The following is a 23,719-nucleotide window of genomic DNA, read 5'->3' as shown; positions in this document are numbered from 1 at the left end:
TATATTAATTGAATTGTGGCTAACCCCAAAACCCGATCACAGCCTAATACGTAGTTATGTGGGAACTCTGGTTTCTGGAAGAATTCCCAAACTGCTTGGGTGTGTCCCAATATGTCAAGAATTTGGCACAGACAGAACAAACTCTGATGCACCATTGTCCTGTATGCTCTCTGGGACATTGCTTAGCAGCAGTGTTGAACAAAGCATGAGAATGACCTCTTGCAGCAGTCATTAAGTTGGAGAAAAGAGGTTAAAGGAAAATAAACATGCCTAGCTCTGCCAGGAACAGCCCTCAGTGCAGCTCTGACACAACTGCATTCCAGTCCATCACATATATTCCATACTACATATTTCATCTGTTCTAGCAACCCTGGATTTCATTAGACAGATGTACAAATAAATCGGTATTGTTGCAATGCCATTTGAAATAATATGGTCAGACATTGCATGTCCAAATCTGTCAGCCTGCATAGAAATACATTTCACAGAGTTAAAGGAAGTGGAGTATGTGGGTGAGGTGGTTGTTTTGGCTTCCAGAAGACTGATGACTGAACTAGTTCTGCCAACTCTGAGGGCATATTGTCAAACTAGGTTTTTATTAAATGTTTGCAAATCATCTTGACACTAATGTAAAAAGCAATTAATAATATGTATCTCAAATTTTATAGAAATAGCTGAACTGCTGTTTCCCAACTCATCCCCAACCCATTAGTTATATTCCTTATTCTTCCCTTCTTCTATCCTCCGTATGTCCACAGCCTTACCATCTGAGTAAACTAGCTCCTCTGAAAGGTACATTTTAAACAAAATAAAATGCCAAACATCCTCTTCTGCTCCCCCACCACACACACACACTCTCTTTTACACACACACACACACACACACACACACACACTACTGCCCCATGGGGAGGTGGTGGAATTACCTGGGTGGAGCGCTAAGAGGCAAGGGTAACAGGGTGCTGGAGGTGTAAATGACTATTAGACTTTGAGAAGTTGGTATCACTGGATCAAGTGTATCAATTTTGTTGAATAGCTTTAATTGGATTTTGAATAAATGTTCCAATTTCTTGTTACTGTTTTGAATTTTATTGTTTAATCTTTCTTAGTGGGTCATGCAAACGGCTATTCTGAATAATGCTTTTTGTAGGGTGGGGGGCACTGGGGGTGAGTTTATGGAACCAAGGTGGTGGCGGCAGCCCAGAAAAGTATGGGAATCATACTAAGACACATGGTTATTTTGTTTTGGACAATTAGAGACAGTCTTTCCTTTTTCTTCTTTACTCTGGCTACAAATCGGCAAACCACAAAATACTCATGTTTGAAGAATCCACTGAAGTGATTTTTTTTACTATTGTTCAGTTTTCATTATATTTTGTTTTGTCCAAAATCACCACAATCAACAGCAATCAAGAGACACATTTGCTTCACTTCAAAACATGCCAGCTTCAGATGTTAACTGGGTCATTTAGTTGCTGACATTTTTATTGTGTTGTTCCAGGATTCTTGAAGTGTTCAATGTACCGTATAGTTTTTAATTCTAATTAAACAATGGAAATAAAACACTAACGAATCAACAAATTTTAAATACAAACAACAGTAGCATCAATAGTCGTAACAACTGTAGCCAGGTAACTGTACGCATTCTCAACAAAACCCCTTTCTAAACAGATGGGTCTTGCACGACCATCTGAAATGACAAGGTCACTGAGAAAATTCCATTTGTGTGGCTATGTCCCTCCTTCCCACATAATCAAGACTCATGACACAGAGATTAAGATTTAATTGGGTGGTTAAGGCCACAACTTTATTGATAAGCATGTTGAGCGGAATTGGCTTAGGCGTTGGAACCTAACAGACTATATCCGACTCCAACCCGTGTGTTGGAGTCCTTGAGAAGTTAACCACCAGAAAGGAGCCCCGCGATGTAGATCTACTAGAGCTCCTCCTGTGGCCACCGAAGGGGCGTGCCCTACGGCCCAGGCAACTCCAGGCTCAGGACCAAGCGACGCCCCCGGAATCCTTTAACGGAATTACTTCTCCCAATTTGGGCAGCCGTTGACGCAATCTGCCCCTCCTCCTTCTATTGTTATGCAAATTTCCAACGCCTAACCGCCTAACCTAAGTTGTGACGACATGCTACGGGGTAGGCGAAAAACCCATCATGGCTAGCCCAGTATGGGAAAAGTCCTACCCGGCCCGCTGACTAACCAGGCAACCGACTCCCGTCCATAGCAGCGTCCCCTTACCTCTTTTTAAGGGGTGGGTGGGCGGGTGAACTGTTCGCTCCGGCGAACAGGGGAGAAGAGAGGTCGGCTTCCCGCCTGCGGGGAGCTTTAAAACTGCCGGCTCCGCCCCGACCATTCTCATTGGCTGGTCGGGGATGACGCAGGCGGGAAGCCACCATCGCGTAGGGGCTGACTTGCAGCCCCTACGCGGTGGTGCAGTCGGTCTGCCCACAACGCCGCTTCCGTCGCAGGCGCGGAAGCGGCTTTCCCACTACAGATGTGCCTGAATCAAGGGAAAATTCCAGAGCAGGCACTTCACAAGGCAGCTAGACTAAATAATAATATCCAGGTCTTTATTATTTTTTGTGAACCCTGTAATGATTGAGAAACCCACTGCATTATATTTTCCTACAGTGCTAGAGGGGCCGCAAAATACAGTAGAGGGGCTTCTCATAAACGCAAGCGTAGCCACCAGTCTTCTACCAAGCCACTGTAGTCAGTGCTTGTTGGAAGACCAAATATGTTGCACCCCAGAAGACTCAATTCATCTAGAGCAGGGGTTGGCAAGGCTTACCTTGCCTGGACCGGTTCACTGCCGCAGTGCCCCCTCCGTGGGCTGTATCGCGGGCGCAATTTCCAGTGTCTGTGCAGGCGCATTTTCCAGCGCCACGAAAGTGAGTCCCCCGTGGTGTGCTGGTTTAGCGCAGCGTGCGGGGACTCACTGAGAGGGCGGCTCGGTTCGTGGGCCAGTAAAATGACCCCCATGAGCCGCTTGTGGCCCATGGGCCTTAGGTTGCTGACTCCTGATCTAGAGACCTTTCCATGTCTTGTATTTGGACATCCACATAGGCTTTGCACCTTGAGGCCCCCAAGTGCACAATCTCTGTTAGCAAAGTGAAAACTGAGCCATAAGATGACCAGGGCAAGGGCAGCCTATTGAATGGTCTGTATGCTAAAGCACGGAGGGGGTCTCTGTTTGGAGAAATGGAGATGCCCCGGTGGGGGAGTGAAAGCTATACTTCTGTTATGAAATATTTCACACCCTGTTCTAATCAATACTGTCCATAATATGATTATTATCATCATTATTACTATGACTTAAGAATTTAGCAAACTGTTCCGTTTTCTTCACCACTTCCACCAGCATATAATAGTGTAATGAGGGGAAATAGTTGTGCTGCTACTTCCAACACCTGAATGGTCCACAATCATTTTTTTTTAAATAAGCAAAACCTGGGAAACACTGAACCAAAGCATTCACTTTAGTTTCACTTGAGGTCACAAATGTATGCTAGTTGAAAATGCCAGGCCTGCCAAAAAAAGCACGCTGAACTCTAACAAAATAAAAGGATAGTTATTCTTATGAGGAGATATTTGACGGGGCAGGAAATTGGCAGCATCATATAAGTTTACTTAATACTGAAGCTCATTTAACTGTCCTGAAGCCAAAACACAATGACAGCAGACACGAAGTACCTGTCTGAGTCCCAGCCAATACAGAAATTGAGAGATATTCATAAGGATTCTCATAACTCTGCCATGTTTCTGTAAGTAGATTATTTAACGTGCAGGGGTTGAACATATTCAATATCATGACAACACAGAAGTTAAAGGAGAAAAGAAGTTGAAAGCTGGGGGTGGGGTGGTAACTTTTCTCTCCATTGCAATTTTCCATTTGTGTTGAAAAACCCAGCAGGGGAAAGAACCCACAGGCCCCTCTCCTATGCCAGAAGAGATTGTACAAAAGGCTCAACCTTCCAAATCTTATTTCAATTATGGGCATTGCTCCTCTCCTTGACATTATGCTTTTGCCAGCTTTCACTCAACCATTGTTGCATGTTGCTTTCCACCAATGTAGTCCCATTGGGAGTTATCAATGATTTATTACATACAAAAAGATTGGGAGGGGGGGCATCCCTTGCAGAAGTGTGTGCAATGTTAAAAGAAAAGGCCTAAAGTGCCATCTAGCGGTTCTTTTGCTATACTACAAAAGACACCCAGTCTGCTACTTTTGCTGCCTGTTTAGGAATGCAAAAACTGCATGTCCAGCAACTAGCAGCTCACCATACATGACTAGAGAGCTACATTCAGCTGGGAGGGTCACATTCATTCATCTGTTCATTGGGCAAAATGGTTAATATTAAAGAACAGGTTATGAATGAGATGGCATAATTTACATTAATATATAGAGAGAAGTCAAAAATTAAAGTTTTCTTTTTGCTGAGTCCATCAGTGTGGACATTTTTTGTTGTTACAATTAAGCTTAAAAATGCAAATTTTGTATGACACAATAATTATTTCAATTATTGTACTGAAAACTATACAAGTATAATCAAGCTTGGAGGCAGTGAGAGATTTTACTTTCTTGGGCTCCTTGATCACTGCAGATGGTGACAGCAGTCACGAAATTAAAAGATGCCTGCTTCTTGGGAGAAAAGCAATGACAAAACTTGACAGCATCTTAAAAAGCAGAGACATCACCTTGCCTACAAAGGTCCGTATAGTTAAAGCTATGGTTTTCCCAGTAGTGATGTATGGAAGTGAGAGCTGGACCATAAAGAAGGCTGATCACCGAAGAATTGATGCTTTTGAATTATGGTGCTGGAGGAGACTCTTGAGAGTCCCATGGACTGCAAGAAGATCAAATCTTTCCATTCTGAAGGAAATCAGCCCTGAGTGCTCACTGGAAGGACAGATCGTGAAGCTGAGGCTCCAATACTTTGGCCACCTCATGAGAAGAGAAGAATCCTTGGAAAAGACCCTGATGTTGGGAAAGATTGAGGGCACTAGGAGAAGGGGACGACAGAGGACAAGATGGTTGGACAGTGTTCTCGAAGCTACGAACATGAGTTTGACCAAGCTGCGGGAGGCAGTGGAAGACAGGAGTGCCTGGCGTGCTATGGTCCATGGGGTCACGAAGAGTCGGACACGACAAAACGACTAAACAACATAATCAAGCTTAGGTGCAAAGGGACAGCTTTGTAAACCAACACTGCATAAGAAATTGCAAGGTCTTTTAACAGCCATGCTATGACAAAGGGTAGCAGTCAGTATTAAACTAGGGCTGGGGAGGGCAAGGTTCAAATATTCTGTTTTACCTCATAAAAAGCTGTGTCAGATAGACTATAGCAGGCACGTCCAACACTGCACGTCTGTGGTAGATCACTGGCTCCCCCCAAAGAAGCTCAACAACTTTGCCCCCCTAAAAAAAGCTTAACATTTTTGCCCTGCACCCCCCAAAAACAGGGCTTTCCTCCTCCCTAAAAAAAAGCTGAACAACTTTGACCTGAACGCAAAAAAGGGGGTAGATCACTGCCAGTTTTTAACTGTCAGTAGATCGCAGTCTCTTGGGAGTTGGCCACCCGTGGACTATAGGGAGAACCATGTATGTCACTGTGGACTCTCTTCAGGAGAGGCATGATAAAAATGTATTAAAATAAAAACGCTAGTTCATAAACCTGTACATCTGCAGTAACACCCCCCATGTCAATCATTTGCACTTTGTCTTGAGCTATAAGATCTGCAGATGGTAATAATATTGGAAATTAGACCTAGCTATATACAATTTTGTTTCCTTTGATTCTCAGACTGCCCATGCTGGTTAAAAAGCAATGTCATTTGTTGATTTATATTTTGTATACAGTTGTCATGTTTTTAAGTGAGTTTTGTTTTCTCAACTCTTTACACTGTGGGGGCTCAGGATGACAAAATAAATGCTGATGTAAGTAAAATTTTGCTAGGCTGCTAGTTCAGCAGGATGCACTTGGAAGCCACCGGGAAACAAGAGTAGTTAGAAAGCTTAATAATTCTCCAGTGTTTATATTGGAAAAGTTCAGCTTGAGGTGAACTTGAAAGCATTACTTTCCCATTGAGGTAGATGGACTTTTCCCAGATCCTTCCTGGCATGGGTTCTGCAGTTTCTCTTCAGCAAAATACTAACTTTCTAAATTAGGTTTTGAAACATGAATCATAAAGTAAAATGTTTTGTTTATCAGGTAGGAATAATTTCAAATATGCTTTCCTTTAGCATTAGCTGAACAAGGGTACCTGATGCTCAGCAGCTAGTCTTAATTCACAAAATCATAGGGTTTGAAGGGACTCCAACCCCCTGCAATGCAGGAACTGTAACTAAACCATCCATGACAGATGGCCATCCAACCTCTGCTTAAAAACCTCCAGGGAGAGTCCACAACCTCCAGAGGGAGACTGCTCCACTGTTGAACAGCTCTGTCAGAAAGTTATTCCCGAGTTATAGTCAGAATCTCCTTTCTTGTAACTTCAAGTCACGCATTTGAGTCTGGACACTATACTTCTAGTTTATGCAGCCTAAGTAACATTAGCTTTTTTGCTGCTGCAACATGTGACCCCCTAGATCCTTTTCTCATGTACTGTTAGTAAGCCAAGTGTTCTCAATCTGGTTCTTCCTGCCTATGTGCAGAACATTACATTTTGTTAGCTTGGAGCCAGTTCTCCAATCTGTTAAGTTACTTTGAATTCTGATTCTGTCTTCTGTGGCATTAGTTACCCCTCCCGGCTTAGCGTAATCTGCAAATTTGATGAGCATCCCCTCAATTCCTTAATCCAAGTAATTTATGAATATGTTGAACAACAGGCCCAGGACAAAACCCTACAGCATCCTATTAGTCACTTTTACCCAGGATGATTAGGAACCATTAATGAGTACTCTTTGGGTCTGGTCAGTCAACAAACTACAAATCCATCTAAATTACCTCATTTAACCCACATTTTACCAGCTTCCTTGCCAGAGTATCATAGGGGACTTTGTCAAAAGCCTTATTGAAATCAAGATACAATATTGTCCACAGTATTCCCGATCCACTAAACTCGTAACTCCATTAAAAAAAAGGAATGAGATTTGCCTGACTTATTTTTTAGAAACCCATACTAGGTCATGGTCATCATAACATCCTCTTCTAATTCTCTATTAATTATCTATGTGTTCTAGCACCTTCCCTGGTATTGATGTCAAACTCATCGGTAGTTACCTGGGTCTTTTTTTTCCTTTTTGAAGATGGGGACAGCATTTGCCTGGCCTGCCTCCAGTCTGCAGGGACCTCACCTGTTCTCCAAAATTCTCAAAGATCATAGAAAAAGGCTGAGATTACGTTCAAAAGCTCCTTTGCAGGTCCTGGAGATTTGAATTCAACAATTAGGTGTTCCTTTACTACCTCTTTTCCTGTCTTGGGCTGCAGCTCCTGCCTTACATCATTTATTTGTTATCACCAGGTTGGGCATCGCTTTCCTTTTGGGTGACGACAGAGGCAAAATAGGTGTTGAGTAGTTCCACCTTCTCCATCACCCAATAGCATTTCTCCATGCAAAGACCTAACACTTGCTTGTTCATCCTCTTGCTACAGACATAGCCGAAGAAACCTTTTGTAACCTCTCTTGCAAGCCTGAATTCATTCTGAGCTTTAGCCGGCCTGACCTTCACCCTGAAACTGTTGGCTACTCGTATATACTGCTCCTTTGTGATTTCCCCTTTCTTCCATTTCTTATACATGTCCTTCTTACATCTCCTCTGTAAACTCCTTATGCAGCCATACTGGTTCCCTTAGATGCCTCCCACTTTTCATTGTTGGAATTGTCTGCATTTGGGCCTTCAACTGATATGAAGGCAGTTTTCTTTAATAATAATAATAATAAAATTTATTATTTATACCCCGCCCATCTGGCCGGGTTCCCTGGAAACACGGGTTAGAGTCTGTTGGCACAGAAAGGGGACATTAGTGGGCTACCCCAGAGGAGATAAGGGTTGGGAACTGTTGCTAAAGTCATCTGGATATCCTATTTTCTTTAACACGTATTTGGTTTACCGAAATTGGAAATTCTAATTGTTCTCCTCACTGCTGTGTTTTGTTCATTTCATTATGAAGATGTTAATCTGCTTGTTGGAATTGTTTTATGGATTCTGTGATTGTTGAATATTGCCTCTTTTCTTAATGTTCATTTCTATTCTGAGATTGAAGTAACAAAGTATTGGTGAAAGCAGATTATAAACACTTAATAGTCGTTTATCAAAAAGCAAGTCAGGTGGTCAGTTAAGGACTCAATCATAAATACCATGCATTCCTAAATATCTTCCTCTCAATATTTTCATTTTGAGTCAAGAACTGGGTGGGAAGCACAAAATCTGATGAGCAAGTTCTGTTTTGCAGATTGGTTTGAAAGATGTGGATCAGGTTTGTTGCACCCAGGAATAGGACCATTTATGTTGTGGTGTCCCATTATGTACTAGCCTCCCTGGATGTATTGGCATCACTGTTGGCTTTTCAGATTAGTCGTTCATATTCTAGGCATTTGCTAGGTGATCATTTTATTATTTTCTTTGCTTATTGCTGCTTTTGTTTCAGTCTTTATTTTAAGTGTGATTTTATAAAGTCATTTTTTGTTATGACATCACTAATATTTTGTAAGTAATTCTGTGAAGAGCTTCAAGTGCCTTTTGTAGTCCTTAATAGTTTTCACTTGAAAAATCCTCTGCCCTCTAGTAGAAGATGATTTTGGATTTGATATCCCGCTTTATCACTTCCCTTCCTCCCCCACAACAAACACTGCGAGGTGAGTGGGGCTGAAAGACTTCAAAGAAGTGTGACTAGCTCAAGGTCACCCAGCAGCTCCATGTGGAGGAGCAGAGACGCGAACCTGGTTCCCCAGATTACAAGTCTACCGCTCTTAACCACTAAACCACAGTAGCATGATATTGACACCTACTGAACATAAGTATGCAGAGAATAGTATGTTGTAACACATCTTCAAGTTATTTTCCTTGAATAATGGTTGTAACTTCAGCAACTCTTTATGAACAGAAAGCAAGTCTACCAAAAGAAGTTTTATTTATACAAAAAAGCTCTATACAAAACCAAGGGAAATGAAATTATTTACTACAAGTAACAGCTATCCTTATTTTTGGCCAGTTGATCCAAAACCTTCTGAGCCACGTTCTGTTTCATCCAAAACCTAAAAGATAGGCATGTGATTAATTTCTCAAAGTCATTGTCTCTTATTCTTTAATTTTGAAAATCATGTGACAATATATTTCATGTTTAGGTACAATATTACTGTAATTAATAAAACACAGTGGGTAGTGAATGACAAACTCTTGTGCTAAAGTATAATTCAGTAGCAAGCAGGATTTAATTCCTCTCCTTCCTTTTAAAAAGAATTAGCTGTTGATACAAAGTATTTGAAGCTCCTTACCTGGACTTCTTCAAGCTCAGGATAGTAGATGCGCTCACAGATCAGCTGGGCAATTCTGTCCCCCTTTTTAACTTCAAAGCCAAAGTAAAAAGGGTTTAAGACTTCATAGTATCAATACTTTAAAAACACTGCAATATAAATTATTTATCCTGCAATTCTATGCCTCCTTACTAAGCATATAAATTTATGCAGCACATGTGAGCTACATAATCAAGTTTTGAATTAGTCACCATTACAGTTGTAAATCAATGTTTTAACAGCTATACAGCCAGTCAGCATGTCTGCTTGAACCAACTATTAATTTTCAGGTGAAAATCAGTTTTTCTTAGCAATTTAAATTCTGATTTAAAACCAATCTACCCTCATTCACAGTCCTCCCAATCACTGAGTAGACCTAAATTTGCTTAGCAATGCTGCCTGCATCTTGTTCCATCAGACTATGTATTGAATCCATTACAGTTTTCATTCATCTTCAAAGTTTGATAATCCAACTTCAATTTAATACAACATCACTATGTATTACTGTATTCTGATTATGTATGTAACTAGATGTATTATTGAAGTGGAGTTTTATTTCACCACAAACTATTATTTTTAATAACATCTGGAGCAGTCATTTGCTGCTGTAGCTAGTGATGTTAAATTCTCGAGAATAATCTTTTGGAGAATATTCTCGATGAATGAGAATATTAGAGAATTTTCATTTAAAATAGGAGAATATTCATTTTAATGCATTGAAAAATGATATAATTATAATGCATTGAAAATTATATAATTTTATATATATACACGTTTTTTCATGGATAAACTTGTTCAGATGGCAATCAAAAACGTAACAGATTTATTCAATTGGGCAATAGAGTGAATTCACATTCTTTCATAAATAAAAATAGAGAAACGTCAACTGTTTAAATCAAGACCACCTCACATGCTGTTACACGTAATTGTATAGGCCTAGGTATTTTAAGTGTATAAAGCATTAAAGGTACTTTCTGTAAAAAAAACAACAACAACACTGTATGGCCAAGGGTATAGAATTGCTAAGAATAAGATCACACCAAAATAGAAAAAAGGCTATTATATATAGTTGAAATACATATGAATTCAAATGTTCATCAAATTAAATGAATAGCATTTTTAAAACTTAAAAAAAGTTTTCTGTAGCTTCCATTTCAGAACTGCCAATGGTGAATGCCCAGTAATATAACTGGAATCATTATTCATTACTTACACTGGCAATATCACAGCTTGACTTATTATTTACTAGATCTTTTAAATGTGGGTTGTAAAACTGGTTCTTATATTAGAATTTACAGTTTGTGGAGAATATTCTCTGGAGAATTTTCTAGCCGAGAATATTCTCATTCTTGAGAATATTCTCACCCCACATCACTAGCTGTAGCAAGAGGACTATTGAACCTGAAAACACAAAGCAAATACTGTAGAGAAGTTCTGCTATTTACTTTCCCTTGGAGCTTCTTAAACTCCAGGAAGAATGGTCATCCTCTAAAATACAGACCAGGCTGACTATACAACCCTAGAATATTGAAACTCCTTTTGTAAATGAATCACCAAGGCTAAAATAAGGCCGCAACCAGAAGCTCCAAGTTTTAAACTTCATTAGAACTTTCATACTGAGGACTGGAATGTTTACATGTTTCTAAAAAGGACACCATAAAAGAGAAACCTTTTTTAAAACTACAAAGTTCAGGTGGATATCTACACCTCAAAGTTTAATTCTTACCTTTAAAGGGCTCCTTTCCAAAGTTAAACAGTACAACACCAACATTTCCTCTGTAATCCTCATCAATAACCCCAGCTGTAATAGATAACATCAGGTAATGTAAGAAAGTAGATGCTTTTCATTATACATTTATTAAGGGATTCCACCTTTTACTTGACTGCTAGAAACACCTGAATATTAAAATAAGAAACTGACTTAGATGCCACACCTGTATCACATTGAAGCAAAAGGGCTAGTTCAGATGTAACATTTACGGCTCAAGACAAGAAAGGGCACTGGGTCTGCATGCTTACCTTCATCCTTGTTGGCCAGCTTTGATGCTTCAGTCCTAGTCTATTTAAATCAGGCTCTCCAGATGTTGCTGGACTCCAACTTCCACCAAAGATTATGAGTTGCAGTCTTCCAACATCTTGAGGGCCCAGGTTTCCCACCTGCTTTAAACCACTGTTTTATGTTACACCCAAAACAGGGAATTATTGCTTAATGCCTAATTGCAAACCGCAATAGAATGTGAGGGGAAGAGTTCAGGCTAGATAACTTGTTTCCAGTTTAATAAACTATTCTTTCTTTAACCAGGTTTAATACAACAGTACTGGTTCAATATCAAAACTCCAATCTGAAGCTTGCAGTTAGTTTCAAATTCTATTCTGCAGCAGCAGTGGTCATAAAGGCCAATTATAGTGTAGAATTGTTACAATTTTACTTTAAAGAGGGGTGTGAAGGGAGCCAATGCTGGTAGTTCTTATATAAACAGCCTTGTCTTCTCAGTACAGTGGTACCTCTGGTTGCGGATAGGCTCCGTTCCAAAGGTCCGGTCGGATCCCGGGGTTTCCGCAACCTGAGGACTGCTTCTGCGCATGCGGCAAAACCCAGTAAAATACTTCCGGGTTTGCCACGCGCGCATCCCGAAGTTAAGGTAACCAGAGGGTTACGTAAATGGACGTACAACTGTACTAGTACAAATTTGCAAAAGCTACAGCAAGGGAAGTTCAGATCAAGTAGACAACTCTTTCCTGTTTGCCTCAACTTGTGTCAAAGCAGCTAAAGTAGATAATACTGGGCTGCTCAAGGAATTTAACAGCAAACCAAATAAACCATGTAACAGAATATAGTTGTTTGTGGGTGTCAAGAATATTAAGCAATAAAATGGAATTCTCTACTCTCCCTGCCAGATTAAGAATATACATTTTGTTGAAATCCTTCATTCCAAAAGCACACACATGCAGATTATGGAAGCTTCCATAATGGCTTTTTCAGAATTACAATAACCTTCAACTATTCATACGCATAAGAAATTTCCCAAGATTTTAATACAAGAGCAAAACAAAAAGCAGGAGATAGTCAAGCTCAATTGTAATGTTTAAACTCGCATTCAAAACTTATTCCTAATTTGTATGCATTTAAAGTAAGTTAGTAGAGTTCTCTGGAATTGTGTTAATTTATTCAACTCCAAAGACTACATATAACAAGAACCAACTATTCCAAATATTCAGTTTGTGGCTGAAGTAACAATAATGAACTATACAAGGAAGCACTAAGTAGGATATTTTCTAGAAACTACCGGTAAATTGATGTCTTAAATAAACACCTTTACTTATCCAGATCTATATTTCTCCTCTCCAGACACAGCATCTGGTACTCTATTTCCTAAACAAACTCTTTATCAGAGTTTGCATATTATTACTGGCAGTTTTAAAAGTTTTGCTGAGGAAAACAGAATTTCCAAGGATCTCCCACCAGTGAAGTTATTGCAATGACAAAGATATGCAAATGGAATGGTCAAAATGGGGGCAAGTTAGATGTGGGTGGGTAGCATAGAGTGTATATTATTTCCCACCTCCACTCCACATGGTCCCCTGGTAATCCAGCACTAAATTCTCTCCATTTCATTGCTACCCAAGACACAAATGTTGCATATAACATGTGCTTCCTTTAAGTTGAAAATGTTATGAAGTAAAACGTGCCTCAGGGTCTTCTGGCACCTCACAGCCTCATGAGAGTATATGCTTCAAAGACTTCCTAAAAATCACCACAGTAACGAGATTTTGCAGTATTCTGCAACTAAAGCTATGAATCTAGGGTTATGGTACACATAGCAGCATAAATGTTGTCAAACCCAGGTTAATTTCATGCTCTACTGGAACAGTTAAAGTAGTTTGTTGAAGGCTTGTGTTGAGTGGCAGTAGCAGCAGCGGTGGAAATAATATTAGAACAATCCATTTAAAGGTTTTATGAAACCCACTTCTATTCCTGCAAAGTAGCATGAAGCTAAACCTCATTTGACTGGGGATGCAAACACCTAGGATAGAGATCCAATTTATTCCATCTAGAAGTTAGCCATATCAGATGTCTCAACTGCTTGTGAACCCAGCTGTCAAATTTCAACCATGTATGTTTCTACTATCATATACTGGTATATGATAAAGCCACCGAGTGTTAAAAAGTGTAAGAAACAAGTGACTTACCACCAACATCTATGAAGTGGTTTGCAGCTAAACCAGAGCGAGGAGCTAAACAAAAAGAAAGGAAAATAGTTAAAAAAAACCAAAAAATCAAAACTATTTTTTTTTGTAAAATGTACCTCCACGACAAGTTGTTCAATACTGTGCTAATATTTTCACATTTCACAAATATTTCTAAACTGTTTCATTAACAGCATTATAGTTTCTTTCTGGGATGCGGGTGGCGTTGTGGGTTAAACCACAGAGCCTAGGGCTTGCCAATCAGGTCGGCGGTTCGAATCCCTGTGACGGGGTGAGCTCCCGTTGCTCGGTCCCTGCTCCTGCCAACCTAGCAGTTCGAAAGCACGTCAAAGTGCAAGTAGATAAATAGGTACCGCTCCGGCGGGAAGGTAAACGCCGTTTCCATGCACTGCTCTGGTTCGCCAGAAGCTGCTTAGTCATGCTGGCCACATGACCCGGAAGCTGTATGCTGGCTCCCTCAGCCAGTAAACGAGATGAGCGCCGCAACCCCAGAGTCGTCCATGACTGGACCTAATGGTCAAGGGTCCCTTTACCTTTATAGTTTCTTTCAGCAATAAAATAAAATACAGTGGTCCCTCGAGTTACGAATGAAAAAAAATGGCCGCACGCTTACCTTTTTTTCGACATCGAAAAGGAAAACCGTTGCGGTTTACTCGACTTACGAATTTTTCCGTTTCCAATGCATTCCTATGGGAAACTGCTTTTTTCGACTTACAAACTTTTCGACCTACGAATGTGCATTCAGAATGGATTAAATTCGTAAGTCGAGGGACCACTGTACAAAGACTAAAGTGGCTTTAGTAAGAGAGCTGTCTGGCATTTAGAATAATTGTTTGCACGGCTGCAGCATGTAGCTCCACTCACATTAGTGAGCATTATGAAGTGACACATATGGACATGACTAACTTGGTTAAGGTAGCCAGGATTAAGAAGGAAAGCTCTATCCACATTTCTTGTTAGCGTTATGATATCTGGTGTGGTTATTCTCAACTTCAGTAGAAACCTACATTGCTTGACAAAACCGCTACAATACATTCTTTAGTATGTTGCAATCCTTTTCATTTGAGGTGGGGAAAAAAACATTTTAGCCCATCAGTATAAGTTTATTACTCATTTTATATAAGCAAAAAGGTACAGCAATCATACAAGGGAGCCCTGACCATTAGGTCCAGTCGTGACCGACTCTGGGGCTGCGCGCTCATCTCGCATTATTGGCCGAGGGAGCTGGCGTATAGCTTCCAGGTCATGTGGCCAGCATGACAAAGCCGCTTCTGGCAAACCAGAGCAGCACATGGAAACGCCGTTTACCTTCCCGCTGTAGCGGTTCCTATTTATCTACTTGCATTTTGACGTGCTTTCGAACTGCTAGGTTGGCAGGAGCTGGGACCAAGCAACGGGAGCTCACCCCATCACAGGGATTCGAACCACCGACCTTCTGATCAGCAAGCCCTAGGCTCAGTGGTTTAACCCACAGCACCACCTGGGTCCCTCACAAGGACCCAGGACACAAGGACATTAAGCATATACAAAAATTCTTGAAGGACTGGAATACAAATGATGTGTCGAAGTTCCAACTCAATATACCTAGAGTTCACTTCTGTGCTGGTACTAAGCTCAGGACAACTACAAAGGGAAACACACACTGAGTTTGCTTTCATTTATTGAAGCTAAATGTGCACTGAAATGTTTTACAGAATCGCATCCCAAAACCCTGATCTGCTAATACCATGGAACCAATAAGGGAGGCAACCCTGAATTTAATCTTAAATAGAGGTCTTGAACTAGCTAGAAATTGTGATCATGGTGCTATCACAATTCACCACTTATGTAACTGGACAAGAAGTCTTTAACTGATTTCAAAAGAAAATTGTATTTGCAGACCCAACAAATTTTAGGACTGGACTTTATGGGTGGTATTTGTATAATTATCAGATTTCCAAATGCAAAGTAACAACAACAAAAAAACAGGCTTCAGATACATAAAAATTAAGGTGTTCTAATTTAGTTTTACATAAATGAATTTATTAATATGGCTGCTAAATAAAGCTTTAAGAAAGGCTACTAAAAAGTTCCCCTAGGCTGCAAACTCATAATTACCTTATTTTTCCGTGTTTAAGACTAGGTTTTTTCCCTAAAAAATAATGTCAAAAATTAGGGAGCATCTTATACACGGACATATCTCCCCCCCCCCATTTTCTTAAATCTGAGTCCTCAAAAATCGGGGGCGTCTTATACATGGGGGCATCTTATAGATGAAAAAAACCGGTACTTCTTCAATACAAGGGACTATAAAACTAATGTACTCCTGCAGGTTTTGCAGATCTTTTCCAGGAAATACTTACATAGAGAATTTAAATTATTATTGCATAGTTCTCAGGAGAATAGTCTTAAGAAGCAATTTGCAAGATTAGAAGCTTTCTGTTTTGCAACTTACCTACTCGACCATAACATCCAGAAGGAAGGGCAATCTGAATGTCTGTTTTCACTACACCCTTCCCTGAAGCAGGGATTTCAATATCATATGCACTAGGAAAGCAAGCAAATTTATGTTATTACAAGAAATACCAATTGCCTTGTTAAGCATGACCATCAGACCAGCATTCAATTTCTAGGCATAACCAGCCAGGTGTTCTGGGAGCTCACAATGCCTGAAGGGAATGGCCTTCCTCTGCCATTTGGCCCCAGAACGTGATGAATCACATATGTCAAAATTCCCTTTTATACATCAAGGTCTTTTCCATCTGGTCACTCTAGCTCTGAAAAACAAGGAACTGTACGGGCTGTAAACATTTCTGATTGGGTTGCATGGTGTAAGCTGGAGATAAGGTCCTGGGTGCAAACAAAAAATAAATTGAAGACTAAAATTGTCCTAGATAATTGCTGTATACAGATAGTAACACCAGGTTAGCAATCTAAAGAGGTGCTCAGCACTACTGTTTTGCGTTAAAGCCTGCCTCCAAGCACATGAAAATGAAGTCACTTTGCGCTCTATAACCACCCCATCTCCGATTAGGTGATGTGTCTCTCAAGCAGGTTTTGAGGAGTGCTTTAATTAAGGGGTGGAGGTGTGTGTGCGGGGGACCCCCCCATTAGCCACCTTAAGCACCACTGTGAGGAAATGCAAAACAATACATTTAAATAATAAGTATCTTTTTGTGACAGACCCATAGCTAATGACTGCAAGAGGAAGAAACAATTTAGCCAAAATTCCAGGAATTCAGGGATGGGATTTGTTTCATTTGGAAAACCCCTACTTGTGAAATTGTTAGGATTGGAATATCTCTGGTAGTTTAAGGGTGAATTCTGGACACAATGGAGATGTAAAAGATGTGGGTCATCATAAAAGATGCAGGAGGGAATGATTAATAATAGGACCCACAAAGGGAAAGATGGAAGCCCAGGAGATTCCTAGGAATCTTGTTTTTATTATTTATGTTTGATATATCTTTGTAAAATTTTAATTTGAAAAACTAATTTTTTAATAATAATAATTTTATTAACTAAATAAATCTCTTTATGGTTTGCATCAGAGTGGTGAAAACTGGCATCAGACTTTAGTGAAGGAATTGCTGAATTAATAATAATAATTATTTGCACCCTGTCCATCTGACTAGGTTGACCCAGCCACTCTGGGCGGCTTCCAGCATATACCAAAACACAATTAAAACATTTAAAAGCTTTCCTATACAGGGCTGCCTTAGCCTGATCCACCACTAATTCACCCAGTCCTCTTAAAGACACAACTAGGAGGTGTGGGGATGAATGCATTGACTCCTGACCTTGATAAATGGGTTGTGGCAACACTCTGTTTCCACCCTGTTCTTAAAAGTGAAAAAGGCTCTTTCCAGGATTCTTAAACCACTCTGAGAAACAAGCAGGATTAGAACTCTCTCTATGTATCATAGCTGCCAAGTTATCCCTTTTTTACAGGGATTTTCCCTTATGCTGAATAGGCTTCCTCGCGAGAAAAGCGAAAACTTGGCAGCTATGCTATGTATATACCGGTACATTGTTAAGCGGTGGGCCAAAGCCCTCTCCCTCACCTGTACAAGTCATAGCCCGCAGCCCGGGAGGAGCCCCTGGAAGGAGCGGACGCGTTTTCAGACAGCTTGGAGAAGCGGAGTTTCTCGCCGGGAGCCTCACAGCCGGAGACTTTTGGCCTCTTGCTAGGGGAAGAGGCGAGGTCCGCTTCAGAACAAGGCATGTTGGGAGCGCGAAAGAGAGAGAGCGACACACACAAAAAGGCGGGAGAAACAAGAGTTAAGGAGAGGCTGTTAATCCTGAGGAAAATGAAGAAGCCCGCGCTTTTTCCCTCCCCGCCTAACCGCCTCCCTCGCGCGCGCGGGAATTTCAACGCAAGCACCAATGGGCGAGAGAGGGGGGCGGGGCGAATGAGGGAAAAGGATGTGCCGTCAGTCACTCTAGTTTTGGAGGCAAGAGATATGGAGGGGGGGAAATGTAGAGGAGCCCAAGCTACCCTCCGCGCAACGACTTTCCGAGTTCGCACTGGAATCCACCCACTTCCATTCATCGTTTTCTCCTGGATAAAGCGGGAGCTGCCCAAATGAGCAAAACAAATGAAGAAACCCTCAGTTCTAGGGGAGTTGACAACTCTACAGTTCTGTGATCTCCCCCTCCCCGAAAAAAAGCAGCTCCATATTGGGGCGGGTGAGATTTGATTATTATAATAATGTCAAATAAATATATTCGTTTAAAACTATTGTTAAAAAAAGCCCACCACCACAAGAAAGAAGACTTCAGTTAGTAACCCTATGCACATTTTACATGGGAGGAAGTCTCCACTGAACTCGATGGTGCTTACTTCCAAGTAGACGTCCATTGGCAGTGTGGTGCCGTGGTTAGAGTGCTGGATTAAGACCAGGGGGACGGGGGCGGCGGTTTCTAATCTCTACTCAGTCTCAGCCACTCACTTTCTCTCCTAACCTATCTCGCAGGTTTGCTGTGAGGATAAAATTGAGAGAAAGCAGAAGAAGCACCTTGCACGACTTGGAGGGAAGCTTGGATATAAATGAATGCACTAAATAAAATAAGTACCCTGGGAATCAGATACTGTTTCCGCTCACATGTCACTTGCAGGCTTGCCATCTGGTTGGCTGCTGTGATCCCAGAATGCTGGGCTAGAATATCATGGGCCTTTGGACTCATCCGGCAGGGCTCTTCTCTCCGCGTTTTTACATGGGTAAAAGATTCGTTGCTGCAAGGCACAGCCTTTTATGGCTGGGCCAGCCGCCTCTTCTCAACCTAACCTGCCTCACAGGGTTGTTGTGGAGGGTTCAACGAAGAAGGGGAAAGAGAACTACAGTACTGTATGTAATTCCACCTTGAGCTCCTTTGGAGAAAAGGGTGGGAAACAAAATTGCAATGCAATGCAGTATGAAATGGTTGGCTGGGGGAAGAGATAAGTCACATGCTGCTGCCCAGTTATTACAGCTACGCTATAAAAAAACAACTCACACAACCCCTCATTGTTTCTTCCTACATTCATAATTTTGCAACCATGAGAAATATAGCATGAGTAATAGGTTTCTAGCGCAAACTCGTTTCTGGGTTTATTTAGGTTTTTTTGAGGTGGGGTGGGGAACAGGAGTCGAAATGAAATGAAATTTACACCTCGCACACTTCCCCCTACTTTCCCCAGGTTTATCTCTTCTCTCCCCCCCTCCCCCATGCTTCGTTAGTACGGTCCCCAAGGCTGAGGGCGCTCCTTGGTGGGAGAAACCAATTTCCCCAAAAGGAGAGGGGAAAGGCGGCGCTTCGCCCCTGCGGGTGCGGCTGGTCGACCCCTTTCACCTGAGAGGGAATAATGGCGGCGGCGGCGCCCTTTCTATCGCTTTGGCCGGCCCCTCTTGAGACTTTCCCTTCTCCCGCCCCGCTCCTTACTTGCCCCTGAAGAGCAACCGGAGGAAGCGCCCGGCCATGGCTGTCGCCTGCAGGCCTGCGTTCGGGCTTCACCGCTGACCCAGCCGTGGTGTCACCTGCCTCAGCCAAGCACGGCAAGAAGCGTTGCTTTATTCATGCAACCCCTCAAACCACCGCCAGAGGGCTATGGAGTCTGTGGACTACATTTCCCATCGGCCCCTGCTGTGAGCTCTGTCCCGCCCCATACATCTTGATTTTGCTCTTTGGGAAAGCCGGGAACTCTGAAAGGTTATGAGTCATGGTGTAAAGCAGGCTTCCTCAACCTCGGCCATCCAGATGATTTGAGACTACAATTCCCATCATCCCTGACCACTGGTCCTGCTAGTTAGGGAGCATGGGAGTTGAGGAAGACTGGTGTAAAGGGTGCGTGTGTGAACTTGAAGGCGCTAAGGTTGTTTTTTAGTTGCTATTTGTTTGCACGGCTGCAGCATGTAGCTCCACTCACATTAGTGAGCTATTTTGTTAATGTTCATATGCTGCTTTATAGATATTATATTCCGTATGGATTTGTTAACCATGACTTGCTGTAACAGTGATGGAAGAATTGTGTGAAGAGGCGTGGGACATAGCTGTTAATGATAAATTAACGTGCTATTAAGGTTAGATATGCAGGAGAAATGATTTTGAGGAGATACAGAAGGTATTTGTAGAATTTGTACTGCTGAAACGGAAAGGGGTCAAACCATCGCAAGAGGTGTTGAAATTTTGGGAGGTTGGATAGTTACAATGGAATGGTCTTGGTGGTGGAGTGCACATTTTTATTTTTATTATTACTTTGTCAAAAGGAAAGGAAATGTAGTGATTAGCTTATTTTTTAGTTCCTATTTTGTTAATAAATTAAAATACAAAAACCACTGTTATTTGTTATTTTTTATAATGTATGCTGTATTTGTGATGTTTTATTATGCTATTGTTATTTATTGCTTGTAAGCCACTTTGAGATTCATTTGAATGAAAAGCGGCATAGAAATAAATAAATAAAATAAAAAACCTGTTTCGACCGCATGATGAGCTTCTAACATTGTGATCAGACTCCGTGCTCCTGCCAACCCAAATTCTTAGAAATGTCAACGAAACAAAATCATGGAATTTCAACATTAGCCACCTGTCACCATTTATTCATTGCATTGCATTGCAACCCCACCTTTCTTCCAAGGAGCTATACATAGTTTTATTCCTTCCTGTTTCCTCCTCACAACAACCCTGTGAGGTAGGTGTCACGGTCCGGTCGGCGGGCGGTTGAAGCCCTGGCTGAGGACGTCAGGACCAGAGGCAAGATGGTGGTGTAGAAGCAGGAGCAGGTGCAGGGCTGAGGGTCCAGCAGCAGGCATTCGCAGGGTCAAGGAGCAAGGCAGAGGCAAAGGTCTGGGAGTCAAGGAGTCGGGCAAGGCAAAGGTCCAAGGGTTGAGGATCAAGGCATCGGCAAGGCAAGGGTCCAAGGAGCAAGAGGCCAAAGGCAACCAGGCAGGGACAGCGTTGCTGTGGCAAAGAGCTGAAGGGAAATGCTGAGCTTTTATCCCTCCCAGCTCCTGCCACCAGGTGCAGTGAGGTAGCAAGTGGCCTCACCTGAGTGACTACTCCTTGCCTCTCCAGCACAAGCTGAGGTCTCACCTGAGTGGCCACTCCTTGCTTCTCCAGCACAAGCTGAGGCAGGCCCCAGTCCTGCAAAGCACTACAGGCCACCGAGCCTGACTCCTGCCCATACTCCTGACAGTAGGTTAGGTTGGGAGGCAGTGACTGGCCCAAGGTCACTCAGTGAGCTTCATGGATGAGGGGGCATTTGAACCCTGGTTTCCCATGTTCTAGTCTGCTACTAACCTAGTGGTTCCCAAAGCAGGCAGGTTGATTTAAATAATAATAATAATAATAATATATTTCTACCCCACCCATCTGGCCAGCCACTGGGCGGCTTCCAACAAAAAATAAAAATTCATTAAAATGTCACACATTAAAAACTTCCCTGAACAGGGCTGCCTTCGGATGTCTTCTAAACGTCAGGTAGTTATTTATCCTTTTGACATCTGATGGGAGGGCGTTCCACAGGGTGGGCGCCACTACCGAGAAGGCCCTCTGCCTAGTTCCCTGTAGCTTTACTTCTGGCAGCGAGGGAACCGCCAGAAGGCCCTCGGCACTGGACCTCAGTGTCCGGGCTAGACGATGGGGGAGGAGACGCTCCTTCAGGTATACTGGGGCTAGGCCTTTTAGGGCTTTAAATGTCAACACCAACACTTTGAATTGTGCTAACCCTTAATGGTGGTGCAATTATCTAGGGGAACACAAAGTGTTAGGGGTGTGCCGGAGGTGTAAATGAGTGTCTTTTAATTACCTTTTCCCTCTAAGTGCCAAAGTCCAAAACAGGAAAAGTACTCTGACCTCTCTTGGTAGCAAACACAGTGTATTCAATAGGGCCTGTTTGAAAGTGTTCTTATGACTGTGATATATGAGCAATGTAAATAGAACAGTTACATAGTAAAATTATTTTAATTGTCAGCACTTGAGAAAAACTACCTTAAGCCTTTGAAGAGCATGTAAGTCGTCTTATATTATTAGCAATGACTTATCAGCAAATACTATTGTGAATAGTCACCTTGCTTGTACCTTCAAACTTCCCTTGAACTGTCACAGACTGTGTTGCATTTCTCCCCCTCCCCCCCCACAGGTGTAAGGTAAAGGTAAAGGCACCCCTGGACAGTTAAGTCCAGTCAAAGGTGACTATGGGGTTGCGGCACTCATCTCGCTTTCAGGTCGAGGGAGCTGGTGTTGGTCACCACCACAGACACCAGGTCATGTGGTCAGCAGGACTAAACCGCTTCTGGTGCAACGGAACACCATGACAAGTGCCAGAGCACATGGAAACACCGTTTACCTTCCCGCCGCATTGTTACCTATTTATCTACTTGCATTGGTGTGCTTTTGAACTAGGTTGGCAGGAGCTGGGACAGAGCAACAGGAGTTCACTCTGTGCGGGGATTCGAACCACCGACCTTCTGATCGGCAAGCCCAAGAGGGTCAGTGGTTTAGACTACAGTGCCACCCGGGTCGCTATACAGTACATGTATGTATTGTTGGCACCTGTCTGTCTCGAGAAACAATGAAGTGCGCCTCCAGGGAGAATCACAACGCCTGCTGTGGCTGCAGAGACCGGCAACTTGTAACTGTTACCTCCTGTGTTGTTATTGCTGCAATAGTAGCACCAAAGTGACCTCTGAGGTGCAAGTCTGGGCAGTGTATATGGAGGTACTGCCCAGACGACAAAACCACCCCCCTCAGCCTCACTGATGTGGTCCAAAGGAAAGAAGAGCAATACGCTTGGTACCACCAGTATGTAGATAGATTTCAGGCATCTTAAATACTGCCCTTCCTGTGTACCTCTTGGAGATTCCTTGCCGGCCCTCAGCCAACTTTATGGTGGCTTTCGGCTTGCTTTCTTACAGTGCCATCCTAACCCCTGCCAGGCAGAGGTGGGGCTTGATGGAATGGCACAGGCAATGCCAGACCTCCTGTGCTTGTGCTGACCAGGGCAAAAAGTGATAGCTAGCCAGGGGCAAGAAATGTTCCTAGGCTGGCACAGTGAATTGGCCTGGATCTAGCCTGTTGCTATTGCATGACAATAGCAGGATCTGCTGGCTGGTCTAAGCAGAGATGCCATTGGAGGCAACCATTGGGGTCAAGTGCATTGGGGTACATTTGTCAGTGGAGCTTCCTTGTTGCTGGTGCAGCTTCCCTGCTGGCACGCCTGGGCTGGGCTGGGTGGAGAGAAACCTCCGCTCCATCCAAACACTCTCCAACATGGCAGATTAGGGGTTTGGATTACTTAGCCAGCTATCATCCGTAATACACCTACAAAGGAGTAAACTCTATTGAACACAGAACAACTTCCCAGCAAACATGCATAGGATTGTACGGTTTGTCTTTGAGGTGCTACAGGCCTGCAACAGGCTACCCCTCACCTGGAGTTTGATGTTAATGGTAAAACAGTCAGAAACAATACATCCAAACATGCATCATAAAATCATTGAAGTCATATTTTAATTCACTTTAGTTGATTTCGTGTTGAAATATTCAACATATTGTTGCAAGTCCAAGGAAAAAGTATTTTTTTTA

At 42.3% G+C, this 23,719-nt stretch overlaps 1 protein-coding gene across 2 annotated transcripts; it reads right to left on the bottom strand.

The window, feature by feature from the left end:
* Positions 1 to 9,065: 9,065 nt before the first annotated feature.
* DUT (deoxyuridine triphosphatase) lies at positions 9,066 to 19,729 on the bottom strand. Of its 2 annotated transcripts, XM_088657463.1 has the most exons (8): positions 19,577 to 19,729; positions 17,719 to 17,841; positions 16,110 to 16,201; positions 14,289 to 14,402; positions 13,658 to 13,702; positions 11,193 to 11,267; positions 9,449 to 9,519; positions 9,066 to 9,208 (listed from the first exon to the last, which is right to left on the bottom strand). In XM_088657463.1, the coding sequence occupies exons 1-8, from the start codon at positions 19,612 to 19,614 to the stop codon at positions 9,152 to 9,154; spliced, it is 615 nt and encodes a 204-aa protein (XP_088513589.1). In that variant the 5' UTR covers positions 19,615 to 19,729; the 3' UTR covers positions 9,066 to 9,151. The 2 variants fall into 2 exon arrangements, with proteins under 2 accessions (XP_088513589.1, XP_088513590.1); XM_088657464.1 differs by lacking the exon at positions 14,289 to 14,402.
* Positions 19,730 to 23,719: the final 3,990 nt, after the last annotated feature.

The sequence above is a fragment of the Zootoca vivipara genome, chromosome 13 (assembly GCF_965207765.1).
Source record: "Zootoca vivipara chromosome 13, rZooViv2.hap1.1, whole genome shotgun sequence".
Taxonomy (NCBI): domain Eukaryota; kingdom Metazoa; phylum Chordata; class Lepidosauria; order Squamata; family Lacertidae; genus Zootoca; species Zootoca vivipara.
Note: the sequence above shows the minus strand (reverse complement) of the source record. Positions and strands in the feature narration are given on the sequence as shown.

What these genes read in the sequence shown, in the direction of transcription:
- DUT (XM_088657463.1), bottom strand. Translation starts at nt 19,614, where the DNA reads ATGGCCGGGCGCTTCCTCCGGTTGCTCTTCAGGGGCAA. An exon ending in CGGTTGCTCTTCAGGGGCAA is followed by an intron (nt 17,842 to 19,576) that starts GTAAGGAGCGGG and finishes CTCTTCCCCTAG; the next exon opens with CAAGAGGCCAAAAGTCTCCG. An exon ending in TGGATGTTATGGTCGAGTAG is followed by an intron (nt 14,403 to 16,109) that starts GTAAGTTGCAAA and finishes GCACATTCGTAG; the next exon opens with GTCGAAAAGTTTGTAAGTCG.